We start from the raw sequence: 20,158 nt of genomic DNA, 5'->3' as shown, positions 1-20,158 counted from the left end.
TTTAGATCCCTCTGTAGTGATTCACAATCTTCTTCAGTTTTCACTCTTTTCAGTAGTTTTGCATCATCTGCAAAGAAGCTCATATAGCTTTCAATTCCTTCATCCATATCATTAATATATATAGCAAACATTATTGGGGCCAGGACTGTTCCCTGCGGGACACCGCTTATTACTTCATTCCATTTTGAGTGCTGATCTCTTATCACTACTCTCATTTTTCTTTCTTGCAAAAAGTCTTCCATCCAATTTAGCAATTTACCTTGTATTCCTCCTTCATATTCTAATTTCTTAAGCAACTTCTTATGTGGTACTTTGTCAAAAGCTTTTTTTAGGTCTAGAAATGCACAATCAGCCCATCCATCTCTTTCTTGTATTATATCTATTAGCCTTGAATAGAAACATATTAAATTGGTGACGCATGACCGTCCTTGTCTGAATCCAAATTGCCTTGGATTTAGTACGTTGTTTTTTTCCAAGTATTTTACCCATCTACTTTTGATAATTCTTTCACAAATTTTTGCTATTGTACTTGTTAGAGAGACTGGTCTATAATTGGTAGGTTCTTCTTTATTTCCTCCTTTATATATAGGTACTATATTTGCTTTTTTCCAATCTTCTGGAACTTTTCCTTCTTTTAAGGAACTGCTTATTATGCTATGTATTTTGTCTGCCAGTTCATTCCTGCATTCTTTCAGAATCCAGTTTGCTATTTCATCTGGCCCATGCGATTTTCTGACATCAAAATTACCCAAGTGTGTCAATATTTCATTCTTTGTTACTTCTATTTCTTCCATAGGGGGGACTTTTTCTTTCCACTCAATCTCTTCAGGTTGTATATTTTCCCTTGTAAACACTGATTTAAAATGTTTGTTCATAATTTCTGCCATTTCCATTTCCTCAGTGTATTCAACTCCTCCTTGTCTCAATTTCTCCAAGTCTTGTTTGTTTTTCAGTTTATTGTTTACAAATCTGTAGAATAGTTTTGGTTGATCTTTACACTTTTCTATAACATCTTTTTCATATTTTCTTTTTTTTCTCTCTGCACTTTTTGTACATATTCATTTCTATAACCAGTATATATTTTCCATTTTTCAGGTCTTCTGTCTTTTTTCCATCTGGTCCAGGCTTTGTCTCTTTTGTCTTTTAACTCCCTACAACTTTTGTTGTACCAGCATTTTACATATTCTTTTTCTTGTTTTTGTCTTGGGACATACTTTTCCACTCCTTTTTTGTAAATTTTTGTCAAAATATTCCATTTCTCTTCCACTGATGTTTCTTCTTTGTATATTTCTTCCCAGTTTTCTTGTTGGAAGAATTCTCTTATTTTATCAAAGTTTGTTTTTTCATACATCATTCTTCCTTTTCTATATTGTTCATTTCTTTTCATATATTTTTCTTCATTAAGTTCCAGTTCAATCAATATGTGGTCACTTTTACCTATTGGTGTTTTATATTCAATCTTGTCCACTATTCTAGGTTCAGATGTAATTATTAAGTCTAGCCTCGATGGTTCTTCTTCATTTCTATACCTAGTGTTCTCTTGTATCCATTGTGTCATTGAATGGTCAGTAATCATCTCAAGTAGAGCATTTCCCCATGAGTCATCACCACTCTTTACTGTCATTTCTTCCCAGCAGATTTCTTTGCAATTAAAGTCGCCCATCATAACTATTCTTCCTCCGTCTTCCATTATTTTAGTTAATGCTATCTTTGTGTCCTCTAACATACTTTTATATTCACTCTCCTCCCATGAGGCTGTTTTCGGAGGCACATAATTGATCACAAATTTTCTGCTCTTCTTATCTCTGTCTTCCACTTCTATCATAATCATCTCTACTGTATTCTTTCCATATATGACACCTTTCACGTTTATATCCTTCTTAGTCAGCAACATAACTCCACCCCCTTGCTTTTTCTCTCTGTTTCTAATCCAATAATTGTATGCATCATGTCCTACACTGTTGGGTGGTAGTGGGCCTTTTAATTTTGTTTCTACAATTCCCATTATGTCCGGTTCTTTTTCTTTCAAATAATCATTCAGCTCATTCAATCCTGTTATTAATCCATCTATATTTGTGTAAGACACTCTTAGTTTTCTGCCACTTCCATTGTGTTCTCTGTTTCCCTTATGTTTTTCTTTTGTATGTCGAACTTCCTTAGTTTCATGTTCACTACTCTCCAATAGAATCTCTCTTTCTCTGACTCCGTTCTGTTCTCGTTTTTTGTCTTAGCTTCCAGTCTTTTCTGCTTTTCTTCCTCTCTTTCCTCTTTATTCATTTCTCTTTTTATCCATATCTTTTTGTGTTGTTCACTTGTTGCTAGTTTCCCTGTTTTGGATAAGATATTCTCTGCCGTTGTTTGTGACTTGAATTTAATCTTAATTGGTCTGGTCTTGTCTGTGCTATACTTTCCGAGTCTAAATTTCTCTTCGATTTGTTTCATAATTCCTGGTTCATCTTCCTGAACTGATTCTAGTAATTGGCTTACTTTTTCATTTTCCTCTTTGATTCTTGTGGTTCTATCTGTGTTGTGTTTCTCTTCCATTCCTAATATAATTATACATTTCTTCTTGTCTGCTAAATCCCTTACTATATTCTCCTTTTGTCTCATCACTTTAATAACTGAGTCTTCAGTATGTTCTTTCAATTGCTGTTTGACTATGTCAGTGAATGAAATCTTATTTCCTTCTTGGGTTTGCTTCCAATTTTTACTTTCTTTAGCTATTGTTTCTCTGTTTTCTTTACTATTCTTCTTCAATTCCTCATTCTCCCCCTTTACCTCTCTTAACTGTCTTTTTAGTTCTTCTATTTCATCAGTTAAGTTTTTATTCGCCTTTTCCAGTTCTTCCAATCTTTCAACCCTTTTTAAAATGGTGTTCATATGACCTAACCTACTCTCCAAGTCCTCGATCACCTTATCAACCTTCATCTCTAGTCTTGTCAGTCGGGGGGGGTTTGAGTCCCCCCCACTCTCTTTAAATCCCTTGAAAATATTCTCATCACTTTCTGCTATATTGCTCCTATCTATACCTCTAATCTTCACATTCCTATTAGACATGTTATCATCCAACTCGTCTTGGGGTCTTTTGTCTACCCGGCGGCCCGTCAGGGCCATTTCCTCCACGTCCTCATTACCTTCCATTTCCCCAGTAATCCCTCCCCCTCTCCTCTTTCCTTACTTTCCCACTACCTCACGAGCAATTCCCCCCCCCCCCTGCAAATACAAAAAGGCACTTCTCTTTGCGTTGGTATCCACAATCTGCACTTTTCTTCAGAGCGTTCGTCAAGCCGTCCGTTCGTTGAAAGTGTGTGTGTGTGTGTGTGTGTGTGTGTGTGTGTGTGTGTGTGTGTGTGTGTGTGTGTGTGTGTGTGTGTGTGTGCGTGTGTGATTCACCACCATGGTCTTGGATCACGTGTTGAACTCGTGATCGACAGTTATTTCCCTCCCGCACATTACCGATCTATGGGTAATGTGCGTGCGTGCGTGCGCGTGTGTGTGTATGTCCAATATCGAACTGTCTTTGAATGTATCCTTGAATGAATCAGCCTTAGTACCGTGGTGCACTGGACAGCTGACATGCCAAGTTATAAGCGATTTCATTATGTAGTTACAAGGAGGTCGGACCCCTTGGCGGAACAGAGTCGCGATAGGTCAAAGTCCTGTTCAACTCGGGGTCCGCCTACCCATGAGATGCATAAAGACATGTGGCAAGCACACCTGAAGAATGGGTGGTGACCAGAACTGGGTCGCGATCAAATGAAAGACATTCAGGTCTGGGTCCGCCTTAACCTTCTATCTCCTATAATAAAGCGGTCTGCCGTCTGACGGAAAGGAAGGTAAGGGTTTCTCACTTACCTCCTGAAGAGACTCGCCGTCGCTGTAGGTCTGCGGACCTCCGCCATTTTGGGATAGAAGCTTCGTGGCTGCAAGAAAAAACAAAAGATAAATATTAATATTAATATTGATGATGATGATAATAATAATAATAATGATGATAATAATAATAATAATAATATTGATAATAACAACAACAACAACAACAATAATAATAATGATAATAATAATAATAATAATGATAATAATAATAATAACAATATTCATCATAATTTACATGTAATGCTAATAATTCCTATCATAAATATTATTACTTACATTCAAATATTTACTCTGACTAGCGCAAACTCCACCTTTTTTTTAGGAGGGTGGGAATAAAAATTGAACCTCTAAAGCCTCCAAAAATAAATCGATAAACAAACAAATACACAAATAAACGAATAAATTAATGATTAAGTCACAGGGTGGGACTTCCTCTCCACTCCTGTAAAGACAAAGTAAACCTATATGCGTCCTACCTACCTCTTTATCCGCATTACCGCCTACACGTTTCTCTCTTTCACTTATTCCCTCTTGAATAACCTTCAGTCATTCTCTTGTTTGTCCATTATATACTCCTCTCGCCACCCCCCCACCCCCATCCTCCCCGGATGACTCGGTTCAACCGAACTTGCTTCATGTGTGGGATACCAGAGTTCAAGTCCTGCAAGTCCTGAGGCAGACACGATATATTTGCTGGTAGTGATTAAGCCTCGTTTACACGGAGCAAGTTGAAAGGTAAGTCAAGTGTGAAAGTTACTTATTGCATGTCATTTGCCGTTTATTAAGATCTATTTGACCCATGTAAACGGGTCAAGTAAATGTTACACACGGTAAGTCACTTGTAGCAAATAACTTAAACACTTGCCTTGCCTCTCAACTTGCTACGTGTAAACGAGACTTATAGCTTGATAAATGCATATGTTTGCGCCATGTTGAGCTCGCCTGACATATTATTCAGGCAACACATATACAATGCCAGTGCAACGCTTTCCGATTACAAGCACACTTCTGCAGTGAAGAATAGAACCCATCCGAGATTCTAGGATGGGCAACCCTTGGCACGCGTGCAAAACCTGGGAAACTAACGACTTTTTTCCAAAACGCTAAACCCAGAGCTCACCTTTAGAAAATAATAAATTTCTCTTTCTTTATTATTATTATTATTATCATTATTATTATTATTATTATGACCATTGGTAACCGCATGCTATGCTGCTATGGACGGCGAACTGGTGCCCCCTAGGTGAAGGGAGGGGGCACATACTCGTATGTAGACCTACATTTTTACTCCGTTGGGACGCGAAAAAAGCATTGTATAAAAGATTTGGCTGATTTTGGCACACACTCCTAAAAAGGTTGCCCACCTTTATTCTAGGGTGTCCTGTAAGGTTTCCCGTTGAATCAGAGGCTCTCTATAGTACTTTGCGACATGATTCGGTAAACTACCCCCAGCACATCCGACCACCCTTTCCCTTTCTTTCCTGTCTTCCTGCTCTCCATTTCACCCCCGAATCACTCTTTTTCTCTATATTCTTATTTCTGCACACTTGTTCTGGCCACTCTTCAATGGAATTTTCACAGTGTACTCTCATACCACAGCACTGTTGACGCTAAGCTCTCCACCTCCATTCCCATCTTTGCTTCCAACAGATCTATCCCCTCCCACCGCACGCAAGTCTATTAAGAAATATATGAATGGAGTAGTCTGCAAGAGACATATATAAAGCCTCCACTAGGCAGTTCCATGTCCATTACATCCCTGTCCATAAAGTTATCTTATCTTCTTTTAAAACAGCCAATAGTTTCAGCACTCACTAAATGGTTACTAAGTCTATTCCATTCGTTAAACCAATTTCCTTCTTAAACCTAAATTTGTCCAATTTAAACCCATTACTACGAGTCCTACCCTGCTGTCTTAATATAATGATCTTGCTTGTATCACCCTTGTTGAAACCATAACCCATTTGAATACATTTATTAGATTTTCCCACACTCTACGACTTTCAAGAGTGTAAGTTAAGGTGCATAAGCCTGTCTTTATAAGGTAAAATTCCAAGTCCTTTTATAATTTTCCTCTGTACTGATTCCTTACAAATATTACTCTTTTCTCACTGTGAACAATAGCGGTACAATTACCAGTCAAATCAGTAGCAGCAAGGCAGGTGACTGTCACCACTTGATAGTGTTGTATTATCTTTCTAATACTCTCTTTAAATCTCTCCACCTCAACGACTATCCCCAAGTACAGAAGCGCTGGTTAAAAAAAAAAAAGTTAGTAATAGCAGGGCTATTAATAAGCAATGCGGTGGACCGATGAAAGAAAACCTACCATCATTATTACATTTCTAGCTAAAAACGTTAACACTTGTGATATGACTTGTTCGGTCACACACTTTCTTATCTCTGGGACCCCCATTTCTGAGTGTCTGGCTATTCCATTGTTCCTACACTAGAATATAATGCAATATAATGCAACACAATAGAGGTCAGTGTTGTGCATTGAAACCCCGAATAACAAAATATCCAGTATCGAATTTACGAATTTGTACTAATCAATGTGACACATTGAACGATAACATACGCATTTCACATACCGCGGGGCATAAAAAATTACCGTTCTCTTAGCTTGTTAGACTTTCTTCACTAGTGTTGCCAGATAGTTGTTTTGTCATTTCCATATTTCCATTAAATTTCATTTCCGTGAAGGAGTGTGAGCGATGTATGTGAAAGGAGGAGTGATGATGTCCCTCTGCCATATCTAGCCACCTCGCATTGCGGGTACCAGCTGATTTTAAAAAAAATCGCTAAGTTGCTTTTGCCAGTGGCTCATACACACGTACGAATATATGTATATGTATATATATGTATATGTATATATATGTATATATATGTATATATATGTATATATAATATGTGTATATATATTATATATATATATAATTTTTTTTTTTTTTTTTTTTTTTTTTTTTTAACCACTAAGGAAATCGGAAGAAAACAGTAATTCCCAAGCGCTTTCGTGTAAATTTGTGACAACTCGTACCTACCCTGTTACTTTCCTAGTGTTTAATTTTGTGACATCTAGTACCTTGACTGTTACTTTCCTAGTGTATAATCTTGTTACTTTAAACCTCTTTGTAACACAACTTTTTCTGTATTCCCCTGAAGATGTGAATTACACGAAAGCGCTTGGGAATTACTGTTTTCTTCCGATTTCCTTAGTGGTTACCAGCAAAATTTGTGGATCACGTGTTGTTTATAGTGATCTTTCTGCATCTATATATATATATATATCTATATATATATATATATATATATATATATATATATATATATATATATATATATATAATCACGAAGAACCCACAGTCGGAGTAAAAGGAAACTTTAGAAGTGTAACTTCTATATTTCGGCTAATAGCTAGAGCCCTCTTCACTTTCCTGAATAGGGCTATAGCTATTAGCCGAAATATAGAAGTTACTTTCTTCTAAATTTTCCTTTTATTCCGACTGTGGGTTCTTCGTGATCATTTTACAAATGTGCTACAACATTTTGTCTAAGTGATATATATATATATATATATATATATATATATATATATATATATATATATATATATATATATGAATATACATACATACACACATATGTATGAGAAAGGTGGAAGGGGAAACACGGGTCTTGATCCAATTATTGATATTCACTAAATTCAAATTCATATCTTCAGCGGTGTCCTCTTTGTTTTTTAAAGCTTCGAATCTATTTTGAATTTTTACCTGAATTTTTTGTAATCCTTAACCTTCGTAAAGCTTATTTTCATTTTTAAATTTTATTTCTCTCGGCTCTGATTGAATTTAGTTGTGCAATCTACCATTCTATGGTCACTACCTATACTTACTTTATCTATGACCGCAACATTACTAATGCTCTTGCTCTCATCTCCTAATATGAAGTCTATTTCGTTCTTTGTTGTTCCATTTGGGTTTCTCCAGGTCCATTTACGACCTACACGCTTTTGGAAGAAAGTATTCATTATTCTCATGTAATTCTCTGCGAAACTGACCAACATCTCGCCTCTGTCATTTCTTTCATCTACTCCAAACTTCCTCATACACGAATCATCACCTATCTTCTTCCCCATTTTAGCATTAAACTCGCCTATTACCAACGTGTATTTATTTTTTTATTGATCCAATATCTGACTTAAATCATCATAGGACTCAATTTCATCGTCTGAACTGTAAAGTTGGTGCATGACTTTATCACAATCCAAGCTATTCTGTCCTATCCGAGAGTTGACACCTTGACGTAGTGGACTGGCTTGAAAACCTTAATGACTAAAAAACTATGTCGATACAGATGGAAACCTCTGCAGGGTCACCATATCAAACAGGTTTTGTATGAAAGATGAGACAAAGAGCAGCTCGCATACAAAGTCGCAGGACCCACTGCTAACTGACACGTCCCTGGTGACGAACAGGGAAATCCCTCATAATATGGTGCAAGGTCTATATATATACCAGGTCTAACCATTTGAGCCGTTCTGCGCAGCTTCTGACGTCATCGGGCTGCTTCCGTTTTCTCTTTGTGAAACACTGAAGAAAACAGTGAAACGCTAAGGAAGACTGGAATTATTATATTTTTCCCCCGTTATCTCTCTCTCTCTAGCTCATTGTTATTATCAGTATGTATTTACCTAGTTGTATTTACCTAGTTGTATTTTACGGGAAGGGGAGCTATGCTCGTGAGGTCCCGTCTTCATATCTCATTTTATCTAAACTATTTTTAAATTCATGTATTGTTTTTGCACACACCACTTTCTCATCTAACTTGTTCCAACTGTCTATTGCTCTGTGAGGAAAGCTGTTCTTTTTCAAATCTCTTCTATAGTTGTCTTTTTTTATTTTCTTTCCGTGTCCTCTTGTATTTCTGTCATCCCATTTTATCAGATTCTCTCTATCAGTAATTTCTATGCCTTTCATGATTCTGTAAATAGCTATCAAATCTCCTCTCTCTCTTCTTTGCTCTAGTGTCTGTAGTTTAAGTTTTTGTAGTCGTCTCTCTTCATATGATAGTTTTGAGAGTGTTGGTGCCAGTTTAGTAATTGCTCTTTGTATTCTTTCAAGTTTTTTTATACATTTTTTTGTACTTGGTGACCATATCGTTGCTGCATATTCCAATCTTGGTCTTATCAGGGTGATTAGGATTTTCCTCACCATTTCTTCATCCAGGTATGTAAATGCCACTTTGATTGTTCTTATTAAATTATAAGTTTCTCCAAAAATCTTATTTATATGTTTCTCAGGTGACATATTATTCATAACAATGACTCCCAGGTCCCTCTCATTTTCTACTCTTTTTATTCCTTCTTCTCCCAAATTATATGATCCTGTTATTCTGTTTTTTCTTTTTGGTAATTCCATTATACTACACTTTTTTGTATTGAACTCCATCTCCCACTTCCTACTCCATTCTTGTACTTTATTTAGATCTCTCTGTAGTGATTCACAATCCTCTTCAGTTTTCACTCTTTTCAGTAATTTTGCATCATCTGCAAAGAAGCTCATATAGCTTTCAATTCCTTCATCCATATCATTAATATATATAGCAAACATTATTGGGGCCAGAACTGTTCCCTGCGGGACACCGCTTATTACTTCATTCCATTTTGAGTGCTGATCTCTTATCACTACTCTCATTTTTCTTTCTTGCAAAAAGTCTTCCATCCAATTTAGCAATTTACCTTGTATTCCTCCTTCATATTCTAATTTCTTAAGCAACTTCTTATGTGGTACTTTGTCAAAAGCTTTTTTTAGGTCTAGAAATGCACAATCAGCCCATCCATCTCTTTCTTGTATTATATCTATTAGTCTTGAATAGAAACATATTAAATTGGTGACGCATGATCGTCCTTGTCTGAATCCAAATTGCCTTGGATTTAGTACGTTGTTTTTTTCCAAGTATTTTACCCATCTACTTTTGATAATTCTTTCACATATTTTTGCTATTGTACTTGTTAGAGAGACTGGTCTATAGTTGGTAGGTTCTTCTTTATTTCCTCCTTTATATATAGGTACTATATTTGCTTTTTTCCAATCTTCTGGAACTTTTCCTTCTTTTAAGGAACTGCTTATTATGCTATGTATTTTGTCTGCCAGTTCATTCCTACATTCTTTCAGATTCCAGTTTGCTATTTCATCTGGCCCATGCGATTTTCTGACATCAAAATTACCCAAGTGTGTCAATATTTCATTCTTCGTTACTTCTATTTCTTCCATAGGGGGGACTTTTTCCTTCCACTCAATCTCTTCAGGTTGTATATTTTCCCTTGTAAACACTGATTTAAAATGTTTTGTTCATAATTTCTGCCATTTCCATTTCCTCAGTGTATTCAACTCCTCCTTGTCTTAATTTCTCCAAGTCTTGTTTGTTTTTCAGTTTATTGTTTACAAATCTGTAGAATAGTTTTGGTTGATCTTTACACTTTTCTATAACATCTTTTTCATATTTTCTTTTTTCCTCTCTGCACTTTTGTACATATTCATTTCTATAACCAGTATATATTTTCCATTTTTCAGGTCTTCTGTCTTTTTTCCATCCGGTCCAGGCTTTGTCTCTTTTGTCTTTTAACTCCCTACAACTTTTGTTGTACCAGCATTTTACATATTCTTTTTCTTGTTTTTTGTCTTGGGACATACTTTTCCACTCCTTCTTTGTAAATTTTTGTCAAAATATTCCATTTCTCTTCCACTGATGTTTCTTCTTTGTATATTTCTTCCCAGTTTTCTTGTTGGAAGAATTCTCTTATTTTATCAAAGTTTGTTTTTTCATACATCATTCTTCCTTTTCTATATTGTTCATTTCTTTTCATATATTTTTCTTCATTAAGTTCCAGTTCAATCAATATGTGGTCACTTTTACCTATTGGTGTTTTATATTCAATCTTGTCCACTATTCTATGTTCAGATGTAATTATTAAGTCTAGCCTCGATGGTTCTTCTTCATTTCTATACCTAGTGTTCTCTTGTATCCATTGTGTCATTGAATGGTCAGTAATCATCTCAAGTAGAGCATTTCCCCATGAGTCATCACCACTCTTTACTGTCATTTCTTCCCAGCAGATTTCTTTGCAATTAAAGTCGCCCATCATAACTATTCTTCCTCCGTCTTCCATTATTTTAGTTAATGCTATCTTTGTGTCCTCTAACATACTTTTATGTTCACTCTCCTCCCATGAGGCTGTTTTCGGAGGCACATAATTGATCACAAATTTTCTGCTCTTCTTATCTCGGTCTTCCACTTCTATCATAATCATCTCTACTGTATTCTTTCCATATATGACACCTTTCACGTTTATATCCTTCTTTGTCAGGAACATAACTCCACCCCCTTGTTTTTTCTCTCTGTTTCTAATCCAATAATTGTATGTATCATGTCCTACACTGTTGGGTGGTAGTGGGCCTTTTAATTTTGTTTCTACAATTCCCATTATGTCCGGTTCTTTTTCTTTCAAATAATCATTCAGTTCATTCAATCCTGTTATCAATCCATCTATATTTGTGTAAGACACTCTTAGTTTTCTGCCACTTCCATTGTGTTCTCTGTTTCCCTTATTTTTTTATTTAGTATGTCGAACTGCTTTATTTTCATGTTCACTACTCTCCAATAGAATCTCTCTTTCTCTGACTCCGTTCTTTCCTCGTTTTTTGCCTTAGCTTCAATTCTTTTCTGCTTTTCTGCCTCTCTTTCCTCCTTATTCATTTCTCTTTTTATCCATACCTTTTTATATTGATCATTTGTTGCTAGTTTCCCTGTCTTGGATAGAATTTTCTCTGCCGTTGTTTGTGACCTGAATTTAATCTTAATTGGTCTGGTCTTATCTGTACTATATTTTCCGAGTCTGAATTTTTCCTCAATTTCCTTTATAATTTCTGGTTCATCTTCCTGGACTAATTTTAATAAACTGCTTACCCTTTCATTTTTCCTCCTTGATTCTTGCGGTTCTATCTGGGTTATGTTTCTCTTCCATTCCTAATATAATTATACATTTCTTTTTGTCAGCTAATTCTCTTACTATATTCTCCTTCTGTCTCATCACTTTAATAACTGAGTCTTCATTATGTTCTTTCAATTGCTGTTTGACTATGTCAGTGAATGAAACCTTATTCCCTTCTTGAGTTATTTCTCCAATTTTTAGCTTCTGTAGCTATTTTCTCACTGTTTTCATTACTATTCTTCTTCAATTTCTCATTCTCCTCCTTTACATTTCCTAACTGTCTTTTTAGGTCCTCTACTTCTTCAGTTAAGTTTCTGTTAGCCTTCTCTAGTTGTTCCAATCTTTCAATTCTCTGGAAGATGGAGTCTACCTTACCTAACTTACGTTCCAAGTCCTCGATCACCTTATCAACTCTCTCCTCTAGTCTTATCAGTCGGGGGGGGGTTGTGTCCCCCCCACCCTCTTTAAATCCCTGGAACATATTCTCGTCACTTTCTACTGTATTTCTCCTCTCTATACTTCTAATCTTTACATTTTTATTTGCCATTTCGTCATCCGGTGGTCGTTTCATGTTGACCTTACGCCCGTCTGCCTGGGCCAAGTCCTCCACATCCTCATTTCCTTCCATTTCCCCAGCAATCCCTCCCCTTCTCCTCTTTTCCTACTTACCTACTGCCTCACGAGCAATTTCCCCCCCCCCCCCCTGCAAACACAAAAAGGCACTTCTCTTTGCGTTGGTATCCACAATCTGCACTTTTCTTCAGAGCGTTCGTCAAGCCGTCCGTTCGTTGAAAGTGTGTGTGTGTGTGTGTGTGTGTGTGTGTGTGTGTGTGTGTATTTATAGACTTGTATTTTACGGAAAGGGGAGATATCGTCGGGTCCCAAGACTATAAAAAATATCATAATCACTGTACCTTTCAACAAGCTTAAGTACTTACAATTTTTATTCTACCTTATACGAGATAATTCATCATTAAAATAGCATTCACAAGTAATAATTTTTCCGAATTTAAATGTTTCCACGAAGACCACATGTGGCAACAATGTCGAGGTACATACATCTGACGATTTCCGTTCGAAAACTAATGCTTACTTATCTATATATCTATTAATCCATCTATTTATTGTACATTCAACTTTGTTATAGAATTGTTATAATATCAGTCATCGACACACAAATACAGACCGCATGATCAACATCCACCCCAACTCTGATACGTTAATACATTTACATTGTTGCCACATCAATCTTACTGTCTGGAAGGGAACAAAGCTATACTATTGGCAACATATGAACCTGTTACATGGTGACCCATAATAATCCTACCAAATACAAACATAAGCAAAACAATCACATGCAAACAAATATGTTTCTTAAATTCGAATCTTTAATAAGTTCAGGCAAAAAAAAAAAAAAAGATCGCCAGTCAAGTTCAACGTAGGTTCATATGTTGACAATATTTATATTACGGACACCCAAAACTGACCCAAAAGATATCAAGAATGTGAAAATACATATTTCCTTGCTTAATATCCGATAAATTTCTACACGAAATAGTTACCGTACAGCAAAAGTGATTTGGTAACTCTATGGATGAAATCTACCATAGAATTCGAGCAGTCTTATTACCAGAGTGCGCCAGGTTCAGGTGTCCTGTAAGGCATGCGTGTGTACTTCAAGTCCAACTTACTTTCCCACTCATCCCCACTAAGCCACAAATCGTCTTCCTTTTCCCAGTCACCCTCTCCTGTGTTGTCCTCTTCCTTGTCCCCCCTCCTCTCCCGCGCCACGAACATGGTGGCGCCTTCCTTACCAACACGTCATCAGCACAAGAGGAGGAGGACACTGGATGAGGAGGGAACTGCACAGGTAAGGGGACGGGTGTGTAGGGGTTGGAGGCAAGGTAAGGGGGTGTGGGAGTGGAGAGAGGGGGGAAGGACAGGAGAAGGGTGATCCACTGCTTCACTACAGACATCACAGGCATCGGTATGGTGGAGGACGTGAGTAGGAGAATGGGGCGAGGTAGTGAGTTTGTAGATGGATGGGGCAGAGTGTGGGTGGATGAGGGTGAGTGTACGTGGGTTGAGATGAAGACGATGGTAATGGTATGGGGGTACATGTCGACCATCAAGGATCACATGATGGGGCGTAGGTGGTGTCCAGGTCGTGGGATTGTGGACGAAGACGAAGTCGAGGATGTTGGGACCGAAGACGAAGCCAAGACGAAGTGGAGGATCGGGACGAGGACGGGCGTGGTCAAAGACAATGACGAACATTGGGAGGGGGAGAAAAAATGTTAACTATTAATTCCTACATAATTAAAAAAAAATCAATACAATAGATTACAACATATGGATACAACACATAAATCCACCGGTACGATGGACTGCAAAAAATGAAAGACCTCTGAGTTCACAAAAAGGTAATTAACAAAAATTGGGTAAAAGGTGGTAGGTGAGAGCTCAAAGGTGAAGCAGGATAACCTTATAAATGCATATGATTTTATTTCATTTTTGGGGGCGGAAAACAGGTTGTTCGAGGAACCTCCTTCAGGTGTTTGAGAGGATGACCCCGACTGTACAATACATATTGTTCCAATCTACGGTCAGATCAATTGAATTCATAAATTCACTTAGCTCACTTAAACAAAATGTAGTAGCACATTTGTAAAAAAAATAATCACGAAGAACCCACAGTCGGAATAAAAGGAAACTTAAAAAGAAGAATTAGCCGAAATATAGAAGTTATACTTTTTTCACTGAGCTCAATTTACTGATGAAGTAAAGATAGTAAAGGGAAGATTGGTGGTGGTTCCTCAGGAAGCTGCTTAATGTGGTCGAGGTTATAGAGGGATTGTGGCAGTGGAAGGTGCCAAGAAAATGACTGATGGGAGAAGAAAATGACATGGATATAGGAAAAAATCAAATACAAAATGGTGAAAGGGATGGAAGCTGATAAGGTACCTGGGTTAGATGATTTGGAGTGTCTGACGAAGGGAGGAACAGTTAAAATGGACTGACTAGTAAGGTTGTTTAATGTGTGCCTAAGGGAGGGGAATGTGCCAGAGGACACTACTCAAAAGGAAAGCCTAAATTCATTATCAATCTATTAAGTGTAGTTGGATGGCAAATGGATGTTAATTTCGAGGTTATGAGTGGGACAGGAATTGGGAAGGAACCCTATGGGTTTAGGAAAGGAAGAGGTTTCATGGATAAAATGTTCGTAGTGGGGTAGGTGTGCGAGAAGCTTTTGGCAAAGGGTAAGGCCATCTTGTGTTGCTGTTTTTTATGAATTTGGAAAAAGTGTACAAGACATTTTGGGATGTGTTACAGATGCATGGGATATGGGGAAGGTTGCTGAGGGCAGTAACAAAATTTCACGTGAGTAATACAGCTTGTGTTAGAGAGTGAGGGGTTTGAGGTGAAGTTGGGGCTACAACTGGGCTGTGTAATGTCACCATGGTTGCTCACTGTGTAAGTGGATGGGGTGGTAAGGGAAGTAAACACGAGGGTGCTGGGCAGGGGATTAGAGACGGTTAGAGAGAATGAATGAAAGTGGGAGATGGACCATTTGTTTTTTGTGGATGACATACCCCTTGTGACTGGGTCGGAGGAGGACCAAGGTAGCTAGTAGTGGAGTTCGTGAGAGTCGTGACAAGAGAAAGCTGAAAATACATTTGGGCAAATCTCAGGTGATGAGATGTACAATGGGAGAAGGTGGCAGTGAACTGGAAATAAGTTTCAAAGGAGAAAGATTGAAGTGAAGAGCTTTAAGCATTCAGGGACAAATCTAGCAGGAAATAGAGGAGTGGAGTGGAGGTAACGTATAGAGTAAGGGATAGAAGTAAAATTCTTCTGGGAAAGAAAAAAAATCTGGGGATGGAAAAAAAAAAAAAAAAAAAAAAAAAAGACCGTGCGAAGGGATGGCTCTGTCTACAACACTGTATGGGGTTGATTTGGAATGTAAAAGAGACAGGAAAGATAAGTTTAAATGCGAAATGAAGTGTTGAAGAAATATGGTGAGGGATACGAGGATAGAAAGGGTGAGGAATGTGGAGGTGTAGCGGAGAGAGGGGGTTGGAGAGAGCGCTAAGAGAGACAGGTCTCATCAAAGAATGGTAGATTTGTTTTGGTTTATAGAAAGGATGAGTGAAAAAAATGCTAGCAAAAACAGTGTGGAAGGCAGAAGTGGATGGAGTGAACTTGAGGGGAAGACCGATACTGGGATGGATAGATGTGGTGAAGGGGGCTTGGGTAGAAGGAGAATGCCTGTCGAGCAGGTGAGTGAGGAAACGATAGGTGTAAACGGAGATTGGTCGTGAATGGACAGTAAATTGACGATGCCCGAAGGAATATCTTGTCTGTTCTGTAATTTCTGGGGTGCACGAATGGAGAGGGTCGCCATATAACGAAGCGGCGGTGTAGTACCTAACGAGATCATTTACTCACCATATACCTTTTTCACTCATCTAAACTTTTCCATCTCTTTTTTTTTTTTTTTTTGTGGCAAAATGAAATCCTCGACTGCTTTTTTTGCCACTGCATACAGAAACATGATAGGGATGAGAGGTTTTTGTCTGGTACTCCAGAGCTCCAGCACCTATACAAGTGACACCCCACCCCTAGGCAGGGATAAGTCAGCATCAGTTGTTTGGTTCTGCAGGGTGCTGTACCTTGGTGCATTTGCTCATACAAATTTCATCAAATACTTATACAAAACCAATACAATATGATCAATTTCTTTTAGCCTTAATTCTTTAGGGGTCTATGGGGAACCTGCCAGAATCCTCAAGGGGTACTGAGAGAGAAAGAGAAGGAAAAAAAAAAATTGAAAGCCTTTGTTTTACATCTTGGTTCGGCTCAACGTTTCACTGGTTTTGAATGATACAGACTAGAGCACCTTGTGTGTGTGTGTGTGTGTGTGTGTGTGTGTATTTACCTAGTTGTATTTTACGGGAAGGGGAGCTATGCTCGTGGGGTCCCGTCTTCATATCTCATTTTATCTAAACTATTTTTAAATTCATGTATTGTTTTTGCACACACCACTTTCTCATCTAACTTGTTCCAACTGTCTATTACTCTGTGAGGAAAGCTGTTCTTTTTCAAATCTCTTCTATAGCTGTCTTTTTTTATTTTCTTTCTGTGTCCTCTTGTATTTCTGTCATCCCATTTTATCAGATTCTCTCTATCAGTAATTTCTATGCCTTTCATGATTCTGTAAATAGCTATCAAATCTCCTCTCTCTCTCTTCTTTGCTCTAGTGTCTGTAGTTTGAGTTTTTGTAGTCTCTCTTCATATGATAGTTTTGAGAGTGTTGGTGCCAGTTTTGTGATTGCTCTTTGTATTCTTTCAAGTTTTTTTATACATTTTTTTGTACTTGGTGACCATATCGTTGCTGCATATTCCAATCTTGGTCTTATCAGGGTGATTAGGATTTTCCTCACCATTTCTTCATCCAGGTATGTAAATGCCACTTTGATTGTTCTTATTAAATTATAAGTTTCTCCAAAAATCTTATTTATATGTTTCTCAGGTGACATATTATTCATAACAATGACTCCCAGGTCCTTCTCATTTTCTACTTTTTTTATTCCTTCTTCTCCCAAATTATATGATCCTGTTATTCTATTTTTGCTTTTTTCAAATTCCATTATACTACACTTTTTTGTATTGAACTCCATCTCCCACTTCCTACTCCATTCTTGTACTTTATTTAGATCCCTCTGTAGTGATTCACAATCTTCTTCAGTTTTCACTCTTTTCAGTAGTTTTGCATCATCTGCAAAGAAGCTCATATAGCTTTCAATTCCTTCATCCATATCATTAATATATATAGCAAACATTATTGGGGCCAGAACTGTTCCCTGCGGGACACCGCTTATTACTTCATTCCATTTTGAGTGCTGATCTCTTATCACTACTCTCATTTTTCTTTCTTGCAAAAAGTCTTCCATCCAATTTAGCAATTTACCTTGTATTCCTCCTTCATATTCTAATTTCTTAAGCAACTTCTTATGTGGTACTTTGTCAAAAGCTTTTTTTAGGTCTAGAAATGCACAATCAGCCCATCCATCTCTTTCTTGTATTATATCTATTAGCCTTGAATAGAAACATATTAAATTGGTGACGCATGACCGTCCTTGTCTGAATCCAAATTTTTTCCAAGTATTTTACCCATCTACTTTTGATAATTCTTTCACAAATTTTTGCTATTGTACTTGTTAGAGAGACTGGTCTATAGTTGGTAGGTTCTTCTTTATTTCCTCCTTTATATATAGGTACTATATTTGCTTTTTTCCAATCTTCTGGAACTTTTCCTTCTTTTAAGGAACTGCTTATTATGCTATGTATTTTGTCTGCCAGTTCATTCCTGCATTCTTTCAGAATCCAGTTTGCTATTTCATCTGGCCCATGCGATTTTCTGACATCAAAATTACCCAAGTGTGTCAATATTTCATTCTTTGTTACTTCTATTTCTTCCATAGGGGGGACTTTTTCTTTCCACTCAATCTCTTCAGGTTGTATATTTTCCCTTGTAAACACTGATTTAAAATGTTTGTTCATAATTTCTGCCATTTCCATTTCCTCAGTGTATTCAACTCCTCCTTGTCTCAATTTCTCCAAGTCTTGTTTGTTTTTCAGTTTATTGTTTACAAATCTGTAGAATAGTTTTGGTTGATCTTTACACTTTTCTATAACATCTTTTTCATATTTTCTTTTTTTCTCTCTGCATTTTTGTACATATTCATTTCTATAACCAGTATATATTTTCCATTTTTCAGGTCTTCTGTCTTTTTTCCATCTGGTCCAGGCTTTGTCTCTTTTGTCTTTTAACTCCCTACAACTTTTGTTGTACCAGCATTTTACATATTCTTTTTCTTGTTTTTGTCTTGGGACATACTTTTCCACTCCTTTTTTGTAAATTTTTGTCAAAATATTCCATTTCTCTTCCACTGATGTTTCTTCTTTGTATATTTCTTCCCAGTTTTCTTGTTGGAAGAATTCTCTTATTTTATCAAAGTTTGTTTTTTTCATACATCATTCTTCCTTTTCTATATTGTTCATTTCTTTTCATATATTTTTCTTCATTAAGTTCCAGTTCAATCAATATGTGGTCACTTTTACCTATTGGTGTTTTATATTCAATCTTGTCCACTATTCTAGGTTCAGATGTAATTATTAAGTCTAGCCTCGATGGTTCTTCTTCATTTCTATACCTAGTGTTCTCTTGTATCCATTGTGTCATTGAATGGTCAGTAATCATCTCAAGTAGAGCATTTCCCCATGAGTCATCACCACTCTTTACTGTCATTTCTTCCCAGCAGATTTCTTTGCAATTAAAGTCGCCCATCATAACTATTCTTCCTCCGTCTTCCATTATTTTAGTTAATGCTATCTTTGTGTCCTCTAGCATACTTTTATATTCACTCTCCTCCCATGAGGCTGTTTTCGGAGGTACATAATTGATCACAAATTTTCTGCTCTTCTTATCTCTGTCTTCCACTTCTATCATAATCATCTCTACTGTATTCTTTCCATATATGACACCTTTCACGTTTATATCCTTCTTAGTCAGCAACATAACTCCACCCCCTTGCTTTTTCTCTCTGTTTCTAATCCAATAATTGTATGCATCATGTCCTACACTGTTGGGTGGTAGTGGGCCTTTTAATTTTGTTTCTACAATTCCCATTATGTCCGGTTCTTTTTCTTTCAAATAATCATTCAGCTCATTCAATCCTGTTATTAATCCATCTATATTTGTGTAAGACACTCTTAGTTTTCTGCCACTTCCATTGTGTTCTCTGTTTCCCTTATGTTTTTCTTTTGTATGTCGAACTTCCTTAGTTTCATGTTCACTACTCTCCAATAGAATCTCTCTTTCTCTGACTCCGTTCTGTTCTCGTTTTTTGTCTTAGCTTCCAGTCTTTTCTGCTTTTCTTCCTCTCTTTCCTCTTTATTCATTTCTCTTTTTATCCATATCTTTTTGTGTTGTTCACTTGTTGCTAGTTTCCCTGTTTTGGATAAGATATTCTCTGCCGTTGTTTGTGACTTGAATTTAATCTTAATTGGTCTGGTCTTGTCTGTGCTATACTTTCCGAGTCTAAATTTCTCTTCGATTTGTTTCATAATTCCTGGTTCATCTTCCTGAACTGATTCTAGTAATTGGCTTACTTTTTCATTTTCCTCTTTGATTCTTGTGGTTCTATCTGTGTTGTGTTTCTCTTCCATTCCTAATATAATTATACATTTCTTCTTGTCTGCTAAATCCCTTACTATATTCTCCTT

At 37.0% G+C, this 20,158-nt stretch overlaps 1 protein-coding gene across 3 annotated transcripts in view; it reads right to left on the bottom strand.

Annotated features, from left to right (window-relative positions):
• LOC143028281 (solute carrier family 15 member 1-like) overlaps window positions 1–20,158 on the bottom strand; it is a 170,089-nt gene that overhangs the window by 103,982 nt on the left and 45,949 nt on the right. For 2 of the 3 annotated variants that reach the window (XM_076190143.1, XM_076190142.1), the window contains exon 2: window positions 3,856–3,923. In XM_076190143.1, the coding sequence (XP_076046258.1) occupies window positions 3,856–3,923 (68 nt within the window). Of the gene's footprint in view, window positions 1–3,855; window positions 3,924–13,560; window positions 13,836–20,158 lie in introns of all 3 variants that reach the window. The other variant, XM_076190144.1, reaches the window with a different exon arrangement.

Source organism: Oratosquilla oratoria, chromosome 9, assembly GCF_046742065.1.
Source record: "Oratosquilla oratoria isolate Oo_2021 chromosome 9, ASM4674206v1, whole genome shotgun sequence".
In the NCBI taxonomy this organism is placed as follows: Eukaryota; Metazoa; Arthropoda; class Malacostraca; order Stomatopoda; family Squillidae; genus Oratosquilla; species Oratosquilla oratoria.
This window is presented reverse-complemented; position numbering and strand designations above follow the sequence as displayed.